Source organism: Pelodiscus sinensis, chromosome 10 (genome assembly GCF_049634645.1).
Source record: "Pelodiscus sinensis isolate JC-2024 chromosome 10, ASM4963464v1, whole genome shotgun sequence".
NCBI classification, from domain to species: Eukaryota; Metazoa; Chordata; order Testudines; family Trionychidae; genus Pelodiscus; species Pelodiscus sinensis.
The window spans coordinates 20,001,966-20,022,641 of NC_134720.1; the positions used below are offsets into that span (position 1 = coordinate 20,001,966).

General features: G+C 42.3%; 1 protein-coding gene across 2 annotated transcripts in view; it reads right to left on the bottom strand.

Annotated features, from left to right (window-relative positions):
* Positions 1-211: 211 nt before the first annotated feature.
* DNER (delta/notch like EGF repeat containing) overlaps positions 212-20,676 on the bottom strand; it is a 297,002-nt gene continuing 276,537 nt past the window's right edge. For both annotated transcript variants that reach the window (XM_075937624.1, XM_075937623.1), the window contains 3 exons: positions 19,718-19,849; positions 7,557-7,803; positions 212-1,311 (listed from right to left, as the gene is read on the bottom strand). In XM_075937624.1, coding sequence (XP_075793739.1) covers positions 1,200-1,311; positions 7,557-7,803; positions 19,718-19,849 — 491 coding nt within the window. In that variant the 3' untranslated portion in view covers positions 212-1,199. The remainder of the gene's footprint in view (positions 1,312-7,556; positions 7,804-19,717; positions 19,850-20,676) is intronic.

The window sequence follows — 20,676 nt, forward strand, 5'->3', positions numbered from 1 at the left end:
AGAACTAACAATTCCATCTCACAGTAAGTTTTGAAGATTCAAAAAGACATTGTGTGTACGCATGCACTGGGCCAGGATGTGGGATATCCAAATTCAAGTCCCTGCGAGAGAGCGAGAGCGAGAGCGAGAGAATGAACCTAACAGAGGTCCTTCCAAATATAGAGACTGCGTGTAACATGAAATGTAGGAAATGACTAGATCAGATTCAATCTTGACTTGATAACATTTATTTAATATTCTCTAAAATATGCAAGAATTTAAAGAAGCACATAAGCAATCAAATGCAGCCACGGAGAAACCATACTGTGAATAAATAAGATGCACAATGAGAAATACACAATATTGAATGAAATAGTACTGTACTTTAACAACCTTTGAGAAACAAACAACTCAAACTATAGGTTTAGTTTACTCACGATATAAAAAACTTGACTTTTAAAGAAAAATATAGATTCAATCCAATCCTAGGGCCAGAGCCTGTACAAACTGAAGTCAACAGCAGTTTTGCCACTGACTTCAACGAGTTCATGATCAAGTCCTTAGTTTGCCTCCACAGGCACTTTAATTATATATTATTTTTAAAAGGCCTAGCTTGAATACTATTACAAAAATGACAAAACATCAACTCAAAAGTATGTGTCAGCAACTTCCAGAAAAATAATGCAGAAATAGGTTATCTATCCATGCACAGAATAAGGCAAAAGCTAATTCATTCCAGTTAGGAATAATAAATTTTACTAATTTCTTCTTCACAACACAAACATTTTAGACTTTTTTTTAAATTAATGGATATATTATGTATCATATTATTTTTCACTTTTTCCTATCTCTACTGAGAAAGCTGGCACTGAAATGTCAAAAAGGAACTGTTCATGGATTAAACTTACTGTATTCTGTTCCGTAACAACCACAAAATTTCATCTGGGTTTATTAATAGTGTCTACCATGAAAAAGCACACACTATTATAAGCTAACAATTCATAGAGTTGAATGTACATTAAAATGTAATCCATGAATTTCAAACACTCAGTTTTAAAATATTTTTTCAGACTAAAAGCTGCAGAAAATTTGTTCTTAAATATTCTACAGAAAATTCTGAAACATCTAACATTTTAAATTTCTCACGCTTTCTTCTTAAAAATATTTAAATTAGTTCACTAGCCCAGCCTTTTGAAAAATAATCCGAAAAAGATAATCGATTACAAATCTTTTGTTTTAATTAGCGTGACCAAAGGTTTGTCATCTGGGCTGTAATCTTCATAAGCAATAGGAGTTGCATCATACATTGCAGGTCGGGATTTCTTTCCAAACCTAAAAGGAGGGGAAAAAAAGGCTGTGAGACAAACAGAAGTACATATTTCGTAATGGTAATAATCCACTTATTCACAAATCCCCGTCAAAAAAATCTTTTGGGGAAAACTGTAAATTCTAAACCATATTGCTTTTTTTTTCATTCAATAGTAAAAATACAGAATGATCTGTCCCTGGAATGTTTGAACTATGTGGATCTCAGAAAACAAGCCCTGTCTAAAAAGAGTAAGGAACAGATTCTGTACCCCAATTCTTTGGAAGTTTTACCACTGAATTCAACAGAATCAAAATCACTCACTAAGGCTGAAATCCTAGCTCTGTTGAAATCAGTAGAGAAACACCCACTGACTACAATGGGCCCAGAATTCTATTTTGAGAGAGAAGCAAACAACAAACAACACTGAGGTTCCCTGACGCAATGTAACACAGTTATGACACACCTTTCATTAGTTTTTCTTCCTATTAGCCATCTGTTAATAAATAAAACTATATAGTCAGGTTGAATTGTAAACTGGCAGATGAAGTGTGAAATAATTCAACTAGATTTTTTTTTTTTTTTGCTAACTAGATGTAGCCAGACACAAAAACCCCATCTTGTTTTCCATGAGCCCCATCTTGTTTTCCCCCCCCAGAGAGCAAGAGAAAGGCAGTCAGCCTTTGATGCCCTGGGAACGCAGGTGTGGTGCCTGTCCCTTATTCTACCATAAACAGAAACCAGACAGTAAATGGGCTAGCTGACGACTGGGAGGCCTCCCGTCGCCGTGATGGCTGGTATCAGCAATTGACACACCTGCACTGTCTCGGGAGAGGAATCTTCGCCCATCACATACCAGAGGTGCCCATTGTCTGCATCTTCCCAGGTGTGAATTATGCTTTGCACCCTTCGTGGGAAACTTGGCATTCAAAGCCATTTTTCCTGATTGGCCACTTGAGACCAGGAAGAAGCCCATGTGACCCAAGGGGTATAAAGAGGGTTGAGTTGCCCACCCAATTTGAGCTCCAATCACCTACACCTGCTGGCAGGTATTGATTGTCTCCCGAGGTCCGTGGGACGCCCAACCTCGCCCTACTTCTTCCCGAGGGATTGAGAGAAAGACGCTGGCCACGCCAAGTCTGGAACGCAGGGGTGAGAATTGTACCTGCAATGTGTTTTCTTTATGTGTACACTCTAATTGTCTCTCTGTTGTAAGTTAGTTACTTTATTATAGTTTTCTTAAAGTCAAACTGCTTCATTTCTATTGTAAATCACCTTTGGTAAGGTGATTTAGCTATAAACTTTGGGAACAAGTGGGGTGCTCTCATTCACTTATAAAATATATATATCTATGTACCCGAACCGAACACAAACAAAAGAACTTCAGCCGGTCATAAAAGGGACAGATATAGGGAGAGCTTGGGCGTTTGAATTTGTGTCACACCCAGGTGGCAAAATTCAGTTGGGGCGCTTCTCAGTCTCCCCGAGGCTGCCCGCTGCGAAGGAATTATGAAATTCTAGCAGCTGAAATCTGAAGCGTAATAAGCTCTCCCTGTACACTTATTGGGGCGCCTTTCAACCTCTTCCAGGTTGCCCACTGCAAGGGACCCCTGTCTCAGCAGTTAAAGTCTTAGGCGTATAGTACACACATAGTATAGGAAGAGCTTGGGCGTTTGAATTTGTGTCACACCCAGGTGGCAAAATTCAGTTGGGGCGCTTCTCAGTCTCCCCGAGGCTGCCCGCTGCGAAGGAATTATGAAATTCTAGCAGCTAAAATCTGAAGCGTAATAAGCTCTTCCTGTACACACTGGGGCGTCTGTTAGCCTGTTTGGCTACCCTCTGCGACGGGACCTCAGTCCTAGCAGTAAAGTCACGGACGTTAAACTACTTTTCAGGGTGCCCTCCAGCCTCCTAGGCTGCCCGCTGCACCGAGACTTTGTGTCTCAGCAGTTGAAGACTTGGGTGTAACACACACGCACACACTGCCCTGACCGTCGGCTGACACTAGATATATCCATTTGAGATTTTATCAAAATTGTATCAAAATTGCAATGCTGAAAAACAATGCCTTTTAGTGCACCACTCACATGAACACATGAGCAGCAGGTATATCAGGCAAGGAGAGGCAATGCCTATCCTGCGTCTTAGTGCTCAACCTCTCCCTTTTTCCAATCCCTATTCTGACCATTCCTGAAGGCTTCCACAGTAAGCTTGCAGACTTGTGATTCTTCCCCCAAAGTGGTTCTGTTAATTTAAAAGTGAAAAGACTTCCAGCTTGTCAAAACTGTTAGCATAACATTGAACCTATGGGAAGGGCCATTAAGTGGTAATGAATTCATGTAACATGCATGTGCCAATCCTGAATTTACTGACAAAAACATTTGTGCATTATTATGTCCACAGCAGTGTTTCTCAACCAGTGGTACGAGTATTCTTAGGGGTACTTGAGAGAAGTCTGGGGAGTATGTCAACACAACTGAAATTTGGAGAAAACTGAATTTTTGTTTTAAGTTTTACAGCGTTTTATTATTTTTTGTACTTTTTACACCCAAAACTTTCATCACCCATCTGGCTACTATTCAGTTGTTTAAACAAATGTGTTGCAATGGTAGAAAAAAAATTTGTGTGTCTGAAAACTGTAGGTACTGGGGGTACTTATTATTTTTTTAAAGGGGTACTTTATAAAAAAAAAAGGTTGAGAAATACTGGTCTACAGGAACTCAGTTTTAAATTTGCCTTAAATATTTCATTAGTTTGCTGCTGAAGATTATGAAATCACTTCTCTAAAAAATCCCTGCATAGATATTTAGATGAACAATCCGAATATTCAGCATTAACCTTAAATGCATGGAACTTCAGACATAGCTTTTTAAAGGAATTCTTCAAAAAAACACCCTAAAGTAGACATTTTAATTTGAGTTACTATAGCACAAAAACTTGCTTCCAGAATCTTCCATCCTTTCCATCGATATTTACTCTCCTTTCATCCCCTTGTTGAAGAGAGCCCTTAAATGGGCATTACTTTTCTTCCAGATAGCTGTACAAGCGAGTTTCCTTTTTACTTCTGACTATACAATGAACTAGTTTTAAGAGTTTCAGAGGGGGAGCTGTGTTATTTTTTTAAGTTTTTTCAGTTACAGACTAACAAATAGTTTTGTAGTACCTTAGGGTATGTCTACACTTGCACCCTAGTTCGAACTTGGGATTCAAATGTAGGCATTCGAAATAGTAAATGAAGCCGGGATTTAAATATCCAGCACTCATTAGCATAATCTCGGCCGCACACTGTTTTGGAACCCAGCTGATTCGAAAGTGAAAGTGTGCTCCAGGCCGCGTTAACTCGAAGCAAACCACTTGGTTTGAACTAATGTTACTCCTCATTTTTTGAGGAGCTGGGCAAGAGATGCTTTCTAAACCATTTCCCCCACTTAACACGTCTGTGCTGATCTAGATATTTGCTACTAAAGAGGAGTGTTGTATGTGATTTCTCTCTCTTCCACTTGATTTTTACCAATCTGTCACAACCTAAGAGATACGTGTAAGGGTTGGGACAAAAACAGATGAAACTGGAAAGACCTGACACAGCAGATGAAAATAACCACCATCTTGAGTATAAACATTTCTATCAAATATCTTACATAATAGGAATCTACTATTCTCTATATGCATATCTGCTATTGATTCCAAACTGACACCTGAAAGGGGGTCTGATTTTCAGAAAGTTCTGAGAACGTGTTATTTGAAAACAGGCCCCTTTAATGTGTTTCAAGTTGAGCACCTAAACTAAGTCACTTTTGATAACATAGGCCTTGGTAGTCTCAGTATGTATATACATGTCTGTGTACAAGACAACTGGGAATTTCTGGTTCCTCGCCTGTTCTGAGAGCACCAATTTATACTGCTTTCTAGCCTACTGAAACAGAAATAAAGACTGAAGACTGTACACTAAATCTCAGAAAAGTACCAGCTTGGCAGCTGTAGAGTAGATTTTTATATAGCATCAAATGATTTATTTCTCATTTTCCTTTTTTGGCAGTGCACAATTATTATTTGCAAATCAAACATTCTTTTTCAGTGACATTAACTAGAATATATTTCACAAAGGTGCACACAAAAGTCCTTTTTTATTTACAGGCTCTGGCATTCTCCCTTTGAATGCAGGCTTCAAAAGCCTATATGAATGCAGCCCCAATCCAAAGGCTTTTTATGAGCTTGTTCACCTTGACTCTCACTGGTTTCACTGAAAGGCCTCCCTTGGCACTATGCAGAGATTAATTCAGAACAGGCCAGAGAGGTAAAGGAAAGGACTCCAACAAACAGTCCAGGTCCCAAGATTTGGAAAACCTGACAGCAGCACTGTTTCCATCACATCCATCAACAACTTGCAGGGAAAATAGTTTGAGTCAAGGTAAATGAGCAAATTAAAAAGGCTTTGGACTGGGGCACTGAATCACAAAGTGCCCTCTGTCCTCCCCGGGACATGGAGGAGCAATTATCTCACCAGCTACCTTCCTCCTCTCTACCCCCTAAAGAGGGTAGGGAGAGGAGTGAACATCTAGTGGGCCTTGAAGATAAAGATCTAGGAGAAAGATTATAGTCATTAGGCAACCCCCTCTCCATCCAAGATAACATCAAAGGAAAGAGGAGGTCCTACAATCTGTATGGCTAGGGGTTATCAGGCTTCCAGTAGGAGAGATGCTAGCCAGGGTAGGAAAGCCCTGAGAAAGGGAATGAGCAATACTTGGCTACTCCAAACACTCTCCTGAAACATTCAGCTACTAAGAAAAGCACCAACAGTGGAGACGATTTTATTTGGGTCTCATATACCTGCTATGCACAAGGCCTGAGTCTCTTTAAATGTCATCAGTGGCCACATCTGGGAAAACCCTGCTGCACAGAGAGTGAGAATGCAAAGAATTGGGAAAACATGGCCACCAATCATACCGTTGCTGAATCACGCTTTTGCCAGTAGGAATATGAACGAGTAGTTGACTAGACTATTAATCAATAAGCCTAGGCTTATCAGTTAATCTTATTGACTACTCGCATTTCCCCCCCCCCCCTTTGCAAGAGAGGCAGGAAGGGAGGGGAAGCAGGAGCCTGTGCTGGGAGGGGCTGGCTTAAAAGCACCGGCTCTATGGTGCTGCCTGCCTCCCCCCGATAGAGGCAGCAGCATGGGGGGGGCGGGGGCAGGCGAGGTTGCCTCAGAGCAGCCTCTGTCCACAGCGAGCATGAGCTCCCCACAGACAGAGGCTATTCCGCCTCCCACGGAGCAGCCATTGTTCTCCGCAAGCCTGGGCCCACCACAGGCAGAGGCTGATTCCCAGTAGTAGCCCCTGTCCACAGGGGAGTCCAAGCTCCCCGCATACCATGGCTAGTCTTCATCTCCCAGAGCAACCCCTGTCTGTGGGGAGCTTTCCCCCCGCAGACAGGAGCTGCTGCCACCCCACACTGCTCCCTCTGTATCAGAGGCAGCAGTGCAGGGCAGCAGGCAGCCAGTCCGTGAGGGGAGCTGGTTTTTAAACTGGTTCCCCTCGCAGACTGGTTCCCTGGGAATGGGGCTGGGATTGCTGCTAGCCGCGCCCGTGGGGACTTCGAAAAGTCATGTCACATCGAAGATTTCATGCAGTTACATGACTATTCAAGTACCTGCTATCTAACATCCCTATTTGCCAGGCAGTCTCATATTTCCAGATGGGTGAGAGTAAATACTCCATCTGTTCTCTAGCTGAGGACGGGAAAAGGGCATGGCCAGAGGGGGCTTCACTTCAGCAGTTCCTGGCTGTTATATTGCTCCAAACGGGAGCTAGACAGCAGGCATAGTTTGAGCATTTTTGGCGGGGGGAGGAGGAGAGGGAAGGAGAGAGGGCATACCATCAAGTACGATCAAGTATGTAGATTTTGAAATGTGTAAATATAACAAGAAAAATAAAGGCTTACAAAAGGAAAAAAGAATACTTACACTCTTTCCAAAATGAAACTCTTCATAGACTGGTGAAAAGGGACAGATTCAGCTCTCAAGAACACTGTGTAAATCCAGAGTAATTCTACTGTCTTCAGTGAAGCTGCACTGGATTCACATTGTTTCACTGAGACCAGAGTGTAGCCCAGATGTAATGATGAGCAATTAAAATAATGATATATTCTAATTTGAAAGCAGTACACCTTTTCTATTTGTCAATAGCAATTAGCTGATGCAGTGCTACTACACAAGAATTTGAAGTTGGTATAGCAAAGGGATTCCATTTTCCTTCCCTTCCCCACAACAAACCTGGCATGTCGGATAGAAGCAATTGCACTACTAAATTCACTGTCGATGCTTCTACAATTGTAGAACTCCTCATAGGCTGGCCTGGAAGATCCTTGGTATTCAATGCGGCTGATGCGACATATCCCCACAATCAGAATGATCAGCATAAGGACAAATGCAACACAGAGGGCTCCAATTATGATGTAGAGAGAATGACGAGGCATGTTTGTTAGACTCTCTGCCATGTGCCCCGACTTCCACTGTAGATCTGGCAATAAATAAATAAGTAAATAAACAAACAAACAAATACTTGCTGAATAGAAGTTTGGGGTATATTCATTTTCAACATATCTAAATAGAATAACTTTAACAACAGAAGTCTATTAAAATTATATATTACATTCCAAGCTCAGACATGGACATAACTATATTTAATATGCTGTAAATACCAATATTAAAAATCTGAAAGATAGTTTTGATTTTGGGTGGCCCTGTAACTGCTAATTGAGAATCATCAGTTGCAATGACTACAAGAGCAGAGTTATAATTACCAGCTCTGTCATCGATTTGCTCTATAACCTTGATAATACCACTTAACCTCTCTGTACTTCCATTTTCCCTTCTATACTTTCATAGTTTATTCATAGCTTTCCAAGTCTTCTAGTTTGTTCTGCTGTATAAAACAAAGGTCACAGAATTACACACAGTTACTCTAGCATTGAGCCTAACAATAATTTGTGATTGACTGAATCATATCTTCCAAAAAGGCATCCAGTCTTGATCTGACGACGTCAAAAGATAGAGAATTTACCACTTTCCATAATAGCTTGTCCAAAGGTTTATCACTTTATTAAAAATTGATGCCTGACTTCTAATTTGAATTTGTCTGTCATTAACTTGTAGTCATTCTTCCTATGCCTTTCTCTGCTGCATTAAAACCCTTTAGTACCTGGTATTTTTTCCTTGTGAATGTACTTCTACACTATAATCAAATCACTTCTCAGATTGAGTTATTTAAGTTTTTTGCTGTAAGGCATTTTCTCTAGCTCTTGAATAGTTTTTGTGGCTCTTTTCTGCATCCTCAAAAATTTGTCAACAGCTGTTTAAAAAATGTGGACACCAGAACTGTAGCCAGTATCGGATTCAACAATGCTATATACCATGGCTACGTCTACACTGGCGTGATCTTACACAAAAACTCTTTAGCACAAGAGTTCTTGAGTTAAAGTAGTTGCGCAAGAGAGCGTCTACACTGGCATGTGCTTTTGTGCAAGAGCATCCTTGCCAGTGTAGACGCTCTCTTGCGCAAGAAAGCTCTGATGGCCATTTTAACCATAAGGCTTTCTTGCTCAAGAAATTCATGTTGTCTGTCTACACTGGCCTCTTGCACAAGAACACTTGTGCAAAACGGCTTATTCCTGAGTGGGAGTGTCAGTGATCTGGCGCAAGAAGCCCTGATTCCATACATTAGAACGTCAGTTTACTTGCACAAGAACAGGCGGCCAGTGTAGACAGGCAGCAAGTTTTTCCGCAAGAGTGGCCGCTTTTGCGCAAGATCGCGCCAGTGAAGACACAGCCCATGGGTCTCAAACTCACAGCCGGCAGGCCATCTACAGCCCAAGAATTTCCACAATCCAACCCATGTGGCTGCTGATATGCGAGCCACTTCCCTCAAACCCAGCCTCTGCTTTGTCCCCCCACCCCTGTCCGGCCCTCTGCCCCCGCACTGCACCCCTTCCCTCAAACCTCCTACCTCAAGGGACGCAGCCTTGGGGATTACAAGGGGAAGGGGGCCTGGAGTGGCAGCACAAGTCGGAGTCCCCTGCACTCTCCACGGTGGCAGGAGCTGCAGAGAAGCAGCCCGAGGAAGCTGCCCCGAACCATACTATTGACAGGACAGATCTGCATGCGCCTCCCCTGGCCACAGGAATGTGCCTGCAGGGGAGCTGCTCTAGCCTTGCTGAGCTGCTGGTAATGGCCCAAGGGTATTTAAATAACCTGGGGGCAGCAGGTGGACACAAGATTGCTGCATCTAGACTACATCCCTCTGTCGGCAGAGGGATGTAAATGAAGCACTTTGAAAGTGCAAATGAAGCCGGGAGTTAAATATTCTGCACTTCATTTGCATAATCACGTAATGGCGCTCTTTCAAAAAAGCGCTTTTGAAATTGAAACTGCAGTTTAGACATGGTTCTTTCGAAAACGGGGCGCTTTTTCAAAGGATCCTGTAAATCTCATTTTTTGAAAAAAACCTTGAAAACCTCATTTTCGAAAGAACCGCATCTAGACTGCAGTTTCAATTTCGAAAGAGCGCTTTTTTGAAATAGCGCCATTATGTGATTATGCAAATTAAGTGCAGACTATTTAAATCCCGGCTTCATTTGCACTTTTTAAGTGCTTCATTTACATCCCTCTGCCGACAGAGGGATGTAGTCTATATGTAGCCAGGGGGAGGTGGAGCACATGGGCTGGCAGATGCGTGGAGGGGCGAGGCATGGAGCCCCTCTCTTTCCCCCATGCTCCCCAAAACTGCTGCCAGAGGGTGTGCCCACTGGCCTGCTAGAACAACTTGAGCACAGGCCCTAAGGTAAATTCAGGCTATATACAAAGGTAAAATAACTTGTCTACTTCTATTCACTTCTCCCCTAGTTTATATACACAAGGATTGCATTTGTCCTTTTGGGCACATCATTTTATGAGGGGCTCATACTGAATTGCTTGTCCATTGGGACCCCTAAAATCCTTTAATCCTTTTCAGAGTCAATTTTCCAGGATACCGTTTCCTATTTTGTAGGTAGGACTTGCATTCTTAGCTCTCTGACTTTGCATGAGACTGCATCAATACACATTTTGATGGACTTGGTCCCGTTTATCAGATCACTCTTTGTGACTTGCCCAGGCTTCATCATTATTTACCATTCTGCCGATCTTTGCCTCATTTGCAAGTATTATCAGCAGTGATTTGTATTAACTTCCAGTTCATGCTCCAGATCTTCTTGGAATCACAAAATCGTAGGGCTGGAAGGGAACTTGGAAAATCATCAAGTCCAGTCCCCTATGCTCTAGGCAGGGCTAAATATTCTAGATCATCTCTGACAGGTGTTGGTTTAACCTTCCCTAAAAAAAACCACTAGTGACAGAGATTCCACAAAGATCTCCAATGACTGAGATTCCTGCTCAAGAGCTTTGTGACACTTGGTTTTAACATGTACATAAAAGTGATAGCTGTTCTTATTACTTCACTTGCAAAAAAAAAAAAAAAAAAAAAAGATTCAGAGGGGTAGTTGAGTTAGTCTGTAACAGAAAAAACTTAAAAAACAACAAATAGTCTAGTAGCACCTTAAAGACTAACAGAACATGTAGATGGTATCATGAGCTTTCGTGGGCAAAATCCAAAGAGAAAAAGAAAGAATCATCCTTGGATGCAATTAAATAATTTAAAGGACTCCTTCAGGGCAAAACAGTTGCAAACTGAAACCTGGTAAAAGAGGTTCCTTGTGGAGAAACTTTCCTATTGGCTTGTGTGCATGTATCTAAAATGCTTTGCAAAAAATTAAAGATCGTCTGTTAAACTATTCAAACAGTGCAATATACAGCCATAAACATGTTGACTGTAGTTGACTACAGGCTATCCAAGTTTTACATTTTCCATGCTTTCTACCCAAGGAAGCAAAAAAGAAGAGTTCTTAAATCTCAGATATACTTCCCAGGAGACTACAGTTGTCTGCCTTTATAAAATAAGCAAGATTCAATTGAAAAGAAAGCATTTTAGTAATTCCTGTGTGAGAACCAGACGAGATAGCATAGCCCTGGCATATCCTCACATTAGATCAATGCCTTTTAACACAAGCCTATTATTTTTGCATCAAAATGTTTCCATTTCATTTCAGCTATTTAATCATCAGGAAAATCACAAACATGATCGACTCTCTCCAAGTTTTGTGTTTAGATTCTAAGTAAATAGATTTCATTTTATAATAGTCAAAGATTCATTTAAGGCCAACTGTTCCTAGCTGTTACAGAGGCACAGGTTGGACCTCCCTGGTCCTGCTGCTGTCCCCAACCAAGCTTCCTAGGTCCCCTTGTAGCCCTGCTGAGCTGTGCGCCAGCTCCCAGCTCCTCCCCAGCCCAACTGATCCACATGCCAGATCCAGGCGCACCTCCTCTGCAGCCCAGATGAGCCATGTGCTGGCTTCCGCCCCCACCTCACAGCCCAGATGAGTCACGTACTGACTCCCGCATCCTCACCTGCCTGCAGTGTGCTGGGACTCTCTGACCCTGAAACATCCATGGTCTGGCATGACCGCAGATGTTGCTGGACCAGAGAATCCTGGATTTTAGAGGTGCAACCTGTACATGAGACTGGGGAAGTAGAAGGATGCACCATAATTGCAGTCCCTGCACTCAAGAGGGAAAACTGCTCTCTTCCCTACTCCTCTGTCATGCTTTGGGCCCCAAAGGATAAGGAGGTGAGATGCTGGCTGTATCCCCCTACCCATCCAGAACTAGCTGATTACATTACAGGGAGCAACCTGGACCTCATAAAGAGGTTGCAGTACTGAGCTTACATAGGCTGGGCACCCTTTTGTGTCCTGTCTGAGACTAAATGCATCTTGTAGTTTTCTTGCAGGATGGTGCCTTAAACAAAGGACTAAGTCCTTATTTTGGATGTGACTTCTTATATCTTATCTGTTCCATCTCCCTTCATCAAGTTACCGATGTCTAAACTGACTAGAAGATATGAGTCTTCCATTGCTTTCTTCTTGCCCTCAAATCTGTGATTTTTATCACTGGTCAAACTTCCTCCAACTTAATATCACCTCTACCCCATCTGTTGTTAAACTCGTGGCAAACTTTTAAAATGATAAGGGTGAACTTCCCTCTTCCCCCATAATTGCTATGATAACACTAAATGTTCTTCATGGCTTCTGCGGGCCTAGCAAATGGCTTGGAACCAGTGTTCAATCTCAATGAACATAGAGCCATTTGGACTGCAGAAATCGGACACCGTGTCAATAATTATTCGTATTTATTTTCACCGGGTGATTGAACCTGCCATGTCATATTCCATCCACTGTTCTCAAATGGCCAACCTAGTACTTAAAGACAGACTAGGAGAAATGCCTTAATATGCTGTGAAGATTATGGGATTGTGGACTTATTTATTACATAGAAGGTGCTTGAGGGATGCTGTTGCCAACAGAGCTCATCCGCTGGGTAGTATCCAGAGACAGAGTCCTGATTACTGAAATACTTTACATGTATAACAGTGGTACAAAAGGAGGCTGCAGATACACGGAACTCACTTGGAAAACAGTGTGAGGAACAAGTAAGGTTATAACATCCAGAAGGACAGATTAGGGACACAGTGCTGTGAGGGAGGTAAGTGGACAGTGTTTTTGTTCCTGTGGAGATGATGGATTGACACCCACTATTTCTTCAAGTCTGTGTTTACTCAGAATGTCTTGTAGTCTTTGTACACCTGAGTAAGTTTTCAAGGTTGCTTGTTTGTATTTGGTTCTGCACAGAACCTTAGAATTTGCTCAATCTGGACCACAAAGCATTGAATGTTTTAAAGTATTTAATATTTTAATGCTCTCTGCCTGCTAGTAAATGAAATGGCCCAGTTGTGTAGTGTTTGGAAGAGCTTCTGCTTTTGCTCCATAGCGCATCTATCAGACACTGTTCTGTCAGATTGTAAAATACACTCAGCCAAATCCAGACCTAATGTCAGCACTGGAGACAAGGAAAACCTGATTCCGGCTCACTGTCTTCAATCTCTGGATGATAAGGATGTAAGGAATTTCTTCTGTTCTTTTTCCACAGATAAAAACCAAAAGATGTCTGGCACATATTCCACAGGTCAAGAAGGAAGTGGTAGTGATTCAAATTTATGATCTTCTCAGTTGCCAGAAAAACCATGATAAGATTCAGTAAGATTGCAAATTATGACAAACATATATATTCCTAGGATTACCCTGTAAATGATTTTCCTTGTTGGTCATATTATCCATTATCTGTAGTGTCAGAGAAGGTATAAGTACTGAAAGTTAATGTGCAGGCACTAAGAGCTTAATAAATGGACAATTTTATATATAGTTGCAAACTTAAATCTTACATTATCCTCATCATTGGCCAACAGTATTTCATTTTAATGGGGACATTTTTGTCTTGTATAACTCAGGTTGGTTGCAGTGTTCTTAGGATTTATTTTTAATTCCACTGTTTTTCTGTGGGAAAGACCACAAAATGGTATAACAAATAATGGGACTCACTAGGAGGAAAATGATCTCTTGCCAAATTGACTGGAGAATATTTGGAAGTAGCTAATGGATACAATTTAATGGGTAGCTGAGGAGCCTTAACCCTGAAATATCCATACAAATAATAAGCCCAGTGAAATGGATATCTGGATCAACTGTGGAAAAGCTAATACAATAATAATATGTGTAGATATACCTATCTCATAGAGCTGGAAGGGACCTTGAGAGGTCATTGAGTTTAGTCCCCTGCCCTTATGGCAGGACCAAGTACCATCCCTGAAAGATTTGCCTCAGATCCCTCCCTCCCTCAAGGACGGAGCTCACAACCCTGGGTTTAGCAGGCCAATGCTCAAACCACTGAGCTATCCATTCCGCCCAGCTGCAAGCTGCCGAGCTGCCTATTTTAGACAGACATTTTCTCTGCAAAGTAAGGCAAAATTTCATCAACCTGCATTCTGACTGACAAAAAATCATCATAAAAGGCAAGGTTGGATCAGTTTTGGAATATGGCTGAGTTACAACCACCACACTCTATCCTCTGTGAAGGTCTGGAACTCGACTTCATCGTATATTTGAGTCCGTCAGATCAGGAAGCTGGATCAATCCCATGAAGCTAGCATCTCAATGGTGAATTTAATATCCAGTTTGTCAGGATGTGGAAGCTGCTGAAGCTGTGTGATGTATAATCTGTATGGCTCTGACAATGAGGAATACTGCTGAAACAGAGGTAGGTTAGTTGAGACATAAAATCAGTGGGACTAAGTGAGACCTAATGCACAATGGGATCAACTCCAGGCAAGTTAACTGAGACCTGACCTACACTACAAAATTAGGTTGGCTTAATTACATTGGCTAGGGACTATGAAAAGTCCACACTCCTGAGCAGCATAATTTTGCCAGCCTAAATCAACATGTAGACAGTACTAAATCAATAGAAAAATTCTTCCATCAACCTAGATGCCACCTTCTAGGGAGGTGAACTACATATTCTGACAGGAGAGCCCCTCCCACCAGTGTAAGTAGCGTCTATCCTGAAGCACTGCCTCAGTGCCACTGCAGTGTTTTAAAACATACACTAAGTCATGCCCCTTTATTCCAGGTTTGAACATGGTCCTTTTCTTCTCTAGGCAGTCAGAATTGCACTTGGCCTCTAACCATTTAGTTAATTTTAGACAACGCAAAGACAGAGAGAGGGCATTCCCTGAGGTACACGGCTCTTTGTAAAGTCTACTGAAGATCAAGTGCTTTCAGTTCTAGTGTGTAAAGAGATTCTTCAGAAATCTACCCTGATATATCTTGGCAATCCTTTATATGCCAGGTGAAATCCTGGCTCTCTTTAAAAAGTTTTGAGTGTTTTTACGGTTTGACTTTAATTCTATGGATTTACAGCAGGTGCTGAGAGTGGGGTTTTTTCTTTTTTACTGTGTGAGTTCATTTGAGAGTATAGCTGGTTTCACTCAACTAGCTGTTATAGGGCCATTTATTGCACTGGGTGAGGTACACCACCGACTGTGATGGGCATGTGCAGGGCCAGGAGATCTTTAAAAGGTGTGTGCATGTGTGTGTGGGGGGAAGGGGGGGTATTCATCATTGTAGCAGAGGAGATAGATGCCAAACCCGGAGACGGATGTTATGGCTTGGTATTGGGGGATCCTGGTTAGTGGGGTTCTTGATTCTGATGATGGACTTGACAAGGTTGGAGGGGCTATTTGAGGACAGAAGAGGGGGTTTATAATAGTATAAAGCTATTCTGTAAAGATTAAAAATGGCAAGTAAATAGCTATAAGCTGCTGACTGCAGTGTCAGCAGGTGATATTATCCAAGTCCCTAGCATACAGATGGCTACATGGCTGCCACCAGTGATAATGGGGTGGAAAACAAACTTGGCTGTAGACCTAGGTGCTGCCAGTGGGACTCTGAAACACACTAGCACAGTAAGTCTCACCACATAGCAACAGTAAGCTTCACCAGTGCCTGTAGCTGCTGTGGAAGAGATCCAGCAAGGGGTTTCTTCAGGTGAAGGCGATGAATAAAGAAGACAGGGAGATAGCGTGAAGAACAGTCCTCAACCAGCCAGAGACACAACTTGGGTGAAATGTGCTCCTCACTGAAGGCAATGACAAAACTCCCATTGATTGCCGTGTCTGAGAGCAAGCACAAAAGACAGATAGTTCTCCCCACTGAGCAAGGGTCTTAATCTCTGTGTGTACCTGCTCCCTTCCTTACAAATGTACAAATGAGAAAATAAGTAGAGTGGATGTCTGAGAAGCCATGAGCTTAAGTATGAATATTGGAAATCGGGCACATTGTGTATGTCTTGAAGCCTATAGAAGAGCATGGGTTGAACTCAAGCTACTAGTACAAGTTAAAGCTGAGCTGCTGTGTCTTTACTGCTATTTTAACCTGAGTTAGTGTAAGGGGACTGTTACCCCTTACTAAAACTCTGTGGGAGTTTTTTGGTTTGCCAGCTCCCAGCTTCAGAAGGGGAAGGGTTCATGAGACTGACAGACCCCAGGGACAACGGAAAGCAGTCAACACTCCAGCTCAGCCTGACAGGTTGGACAGGCCAGTGAGGAAGGGGAGAGGCCAGGCCCCATGCTCCCTGTAAGCTGGGATTGTTCTGGCTCTCTCTGAGCAAACAGAGAGCTGAGACACAGCCCAAGGAGTGCAAGCTGTGTGCAGAAGAAGTCCTGCAAAAACAGAGAGCTGAAAGAGTAGTGCAAACTGTGTGAAGAAGTCCTGCAGCGACAGAACCAGACACAGACAGTACAAGGAGTGCAAGCTGTGTGGAGAGACAGTCTTGCAACAGCAGAGCCAGGCATACACAGCTCAAGGAGTGCAGACCCTGTGTTGAGCAGCAGACTGGCAGTGCTCAGAGAGCCAAAAGGAACAGATAAGCAACACAAGGAGCTGGAACTGGCCAAGCAGCACAGCCTGCAGCTGGATGTGGTGAGCACCTGGGACCAGCAAAGTGTGGGGAAAGGCTCTGGACTGGGAGAGGGGTCTGGCCACTTCGAGCTTGAGACTGTGTGATCACTACCAGAGCTAGCGTGTCCAGCCTGTAGCCCCCCTGCAGCATATCCAGGGCCTCTAAGAAAGAGACTGTGGACTGTCCTTACACTCTGCAGACTGCTGTTTTGATGTCCCTGTGCTACAGAGCAGGGCTGTGTGTTCTCATTTAACCATTCTCATTTTTTCTTATTCTTTTCTCTTTAACCAGTTGATGTTTAATAAATTGTATTTGCTTTGAACCTTATGAAGTGATCACTGGGCCAAGAAGGCCTGCAGTGTAAAGAGAGCACCTCGGAGTGGGGACACCCTAACTCCTGCCCCCAGTGACTACAAGGTCGGGGATTAAGCCCCAGGAAACCTGGGCCCAGCCTTGTTGGGGTTTCAAGGGCTCTGCTACTCAGGAGAGGGGAGGGGGAGCCCTCAGGATCAGGGAGGCCGTGGGATAAAGGAAGTGGGAGCGGGGACTCAGATCCTTTCGCTGGTCCATTTCACCGGGGAGGTATAGAAGCCAGGAAAGTTCCCCACAATAGCGGGACCATTCCCCCGCTTACATTAGGTATTCTAATTCAAGAAGGAACCTTTTTTTGCTGTGTAGATGTGCCCTTAGCAAGACATTCCCCTCACATGCTTTACTCTGCTGATCAAGCAGGAGTAATTTTTCAGATGTGCAGCAGAGGCGGCTTCCTTTGCTCTCTGTCCTGCGTATCACTATTTCCCTTGTGCTTCCAAATCCAGGAATCTGCCTGAGAACTAATCCCTCAGTGGATCCAGATAAACAATAATCCATCCCTGAACAGAGGAGGATCCCTGAACAGACGCTGCTGATTTCATAGCTCAGCTTTGCAGTGCTCAGTAAATGCAAAGCTCTGCCTGTTTTCCTTTTATATGTTTTCATTCCATCCCATAATGGTAATGCAATTATAATATCAAGCTACTCCAGGGAATGGATTTCTAGAGGGTTATTGCATGTCTCAAGGAATTAAAGCTATTTTTTTTGTCAGCCCACTGCTCACCACACAAGTAAGCTGCAATTACTCAGAATGCCACTGTCATACTGGTTAAGCAAATGTGTCCATTTTAGGTGTCACTATGCCTGAGCAGGCCTCACAGATCTTTTGAAGGCCCATGTCTGCCTCACAGAAGCAACCCTTCAGAAGGCACTGCAACTAAGAACTCCCTGGACTGCAACATATGCTGTGTTCTAAAAGGCAGCTTGCACTGTCCGCAAATCAAAGGGGAGACATACAATGGATTTACTGTCATAAGAGTGACCAGCATTGCTATCCAAAAACAAAAATCAAGGGATTGCAATAGACCTCATAAAAGGGCCTAAGATGGGGAGGGAACTTTGCATGAGAACCAGACATAATTAACACTTCAAGTGGTTGATATCATCAATGTTGTGCCTTTAGTGGTTTCTATCTGTGCTGTCCTGTGGTTGATCAATGAAACTGAATTTACAAACAACAAATGCATAAATGTTGGCCTTAATCTAGCAAATGCTTTCACAATAAAAAATATTAAGTGGTTGTGCTCCAAGAGAAGAGTGAGCGGAGGTGATGTGTGAGTAGAAGTAAGGCACTGCCTGAGTATAAATCGGTCTCAAGTGCATAGGATTTAAAAAGGAAAGAATTAGGATGCAGAGTGCATATCTCAGAAGTCGTGATCCAAAATATGGCCCACCTATTATAAAGGAGATGCTGAACTATACATGCACTTCTTTGGCTTTACTCCAGCTGTTACGTAGGAGTAACTTCATGACATTTGGTCTGGTACTCATTAATGCAGGATGGGATTTTCCTGAGCACCTTTGGCTCATTACTTTTTTATCCAGCATTTATTTAAGGAACAGTCTGCAACTGCACTGGGCAGCATCAAGCCCTTAAATCAGTCTATCTGATATTTGGAGGGGATCCTTCATGCAGTATGCAAACAGTGAAATACAGTTAAACCTCCTAGGAAAGGAGACAGAACTGGTGTCAAAGACCAAAAACGAGGCCTCAGTGAAGTATACACATAAGTCTTCCTTTTCAGAACACTTGCTCATCTGCAGCTCCAGCAGAAGTTAATGGGTAGTCTCTGAAATAAGGCACACACATTTTACATTTACTGAGTGAAGATATACACACAGTCATGAATTAAACTTTGTGACCACTGGGTGCACCAGCCAACATTTTCAAAAGTGGCCACCAAATTTGCATACCTTTTCAGTCCAATTTACAGAGCTGCTGAGCACCAACTGATCACATTGACTTATGGGTGGCTCAGCACTTGTGAAAATCAGGCATGTGGTGTCTCAAAATTGAACATCCAGAAACAGAAGTAGCTAAAAAAAAAAAATCAATGGGCACCTGAGAATGTTTTGGCTTAAAATACTTTTAAATCCAAGAATTTATGCAACTTTGTTACATTATAGTTCTTTTTAGAGTGCATTTTCCTTTCTTCTGTGCATACTGAGGTATTGTTTAAGAAATGTATTTACAGCGAAAGCTTTGTTCTCCAGTATTCTGCTAACTGAAAAACGTTGTTAAATCGGTATTGCCCGCAGTCACAATACCACCGCATCTTCGGGTGCACACGCCTGACTCCTGCTTGTGCAGCTGGCCCCGGGTGGGTTTCTGACAGCTGGCACTGCTGGATAACATCATCAGCAGGTGCCTCCTTTCCCCACAGCCTGCCTCAAGCTGCTGGGAGCTGGGTCTGCCATTAGAGGGCGAGGACAAAGCAATAAAGCTTTGTTATCCAGCACATTCAATTAACCAGCAAACCCCATTTGCTGGCTAACAAAGCTTTCACTGCAAATGCTTCTACTAATATTTTGACCCATTATTAGACATTTCTAGGACAGTGAGCTATACATAAATCAAAATATCATCAAAAGCCACACACAATTTTCATAACACTTACGTATTTCACAATTTGCTCCAACCCAGCCGTGTTGACAGTGGCATGTATAACCATTGGGCTGGTCTATGCAAGTCCCAGCATGGTGACATGGATTGCTGTCACAATCATTTATATCAAATTCACACTCTTCACCTTAATGTAAAAAAGAGAGATGCTTGTATACTGCATGTGTATATATCAAGCCAGTATTGTCATTAGTCACTAAAAGCAAAAGCTGGCTAGAGTAACAGTACTGTCATTAATATTGATTATTTCATCAAACATTTATTAAAAGAATAAAGACCACGTTGATGACATTTTCTGTTGAATTAGCTGAACATACATAATTTTTGTTGGTAAAATATTTTGCAGTTCTGTATCACTGTTCACATCTCAACATGTTTTTATAACGGTTAAAGAACTAGGTCTCAGATACTATTAACTGACTTCACTAAGTTCACCCTGATCACCTGTCTTCCAGGTCTTTACTTGAACCACAAGGCCATCCTTCTTCCCCAGTCAAATGTGATAGAACATATTACCCCATGTTAGCATATTACCTTGTGCTATTCTAAGTCAGTATACTCAGATTAGCCAATACAATAATTTAATTAGCTATTAAGAGCCTGATACCATGAAGTGGAAGACTCGAGTCCTATTGAAGTTTGTAGATGTTAAGAATAATCAATGTATCTGAGTATCACACAGGATCAGGCCCTAAATAGTATTCTCCCATTAATCTAACACACAGTACCATATGATATAAAACAATAAGAATGTATTTATCTGTTACTCACAAATTGACAATTCTCTTTTACATAACTGTATGAATATCAAGACAGATGTAAATTAGCTTAAAAGGACCATGTTTAAATTATGCCAGTCATATTATTTTGAAAACCAGGGGGCTGCACCCTCTGCTTGCTACACTCACCAACCCCAGGTCTTTCCCCCCACTGAACGCTGGGAAGTGCCCGAGG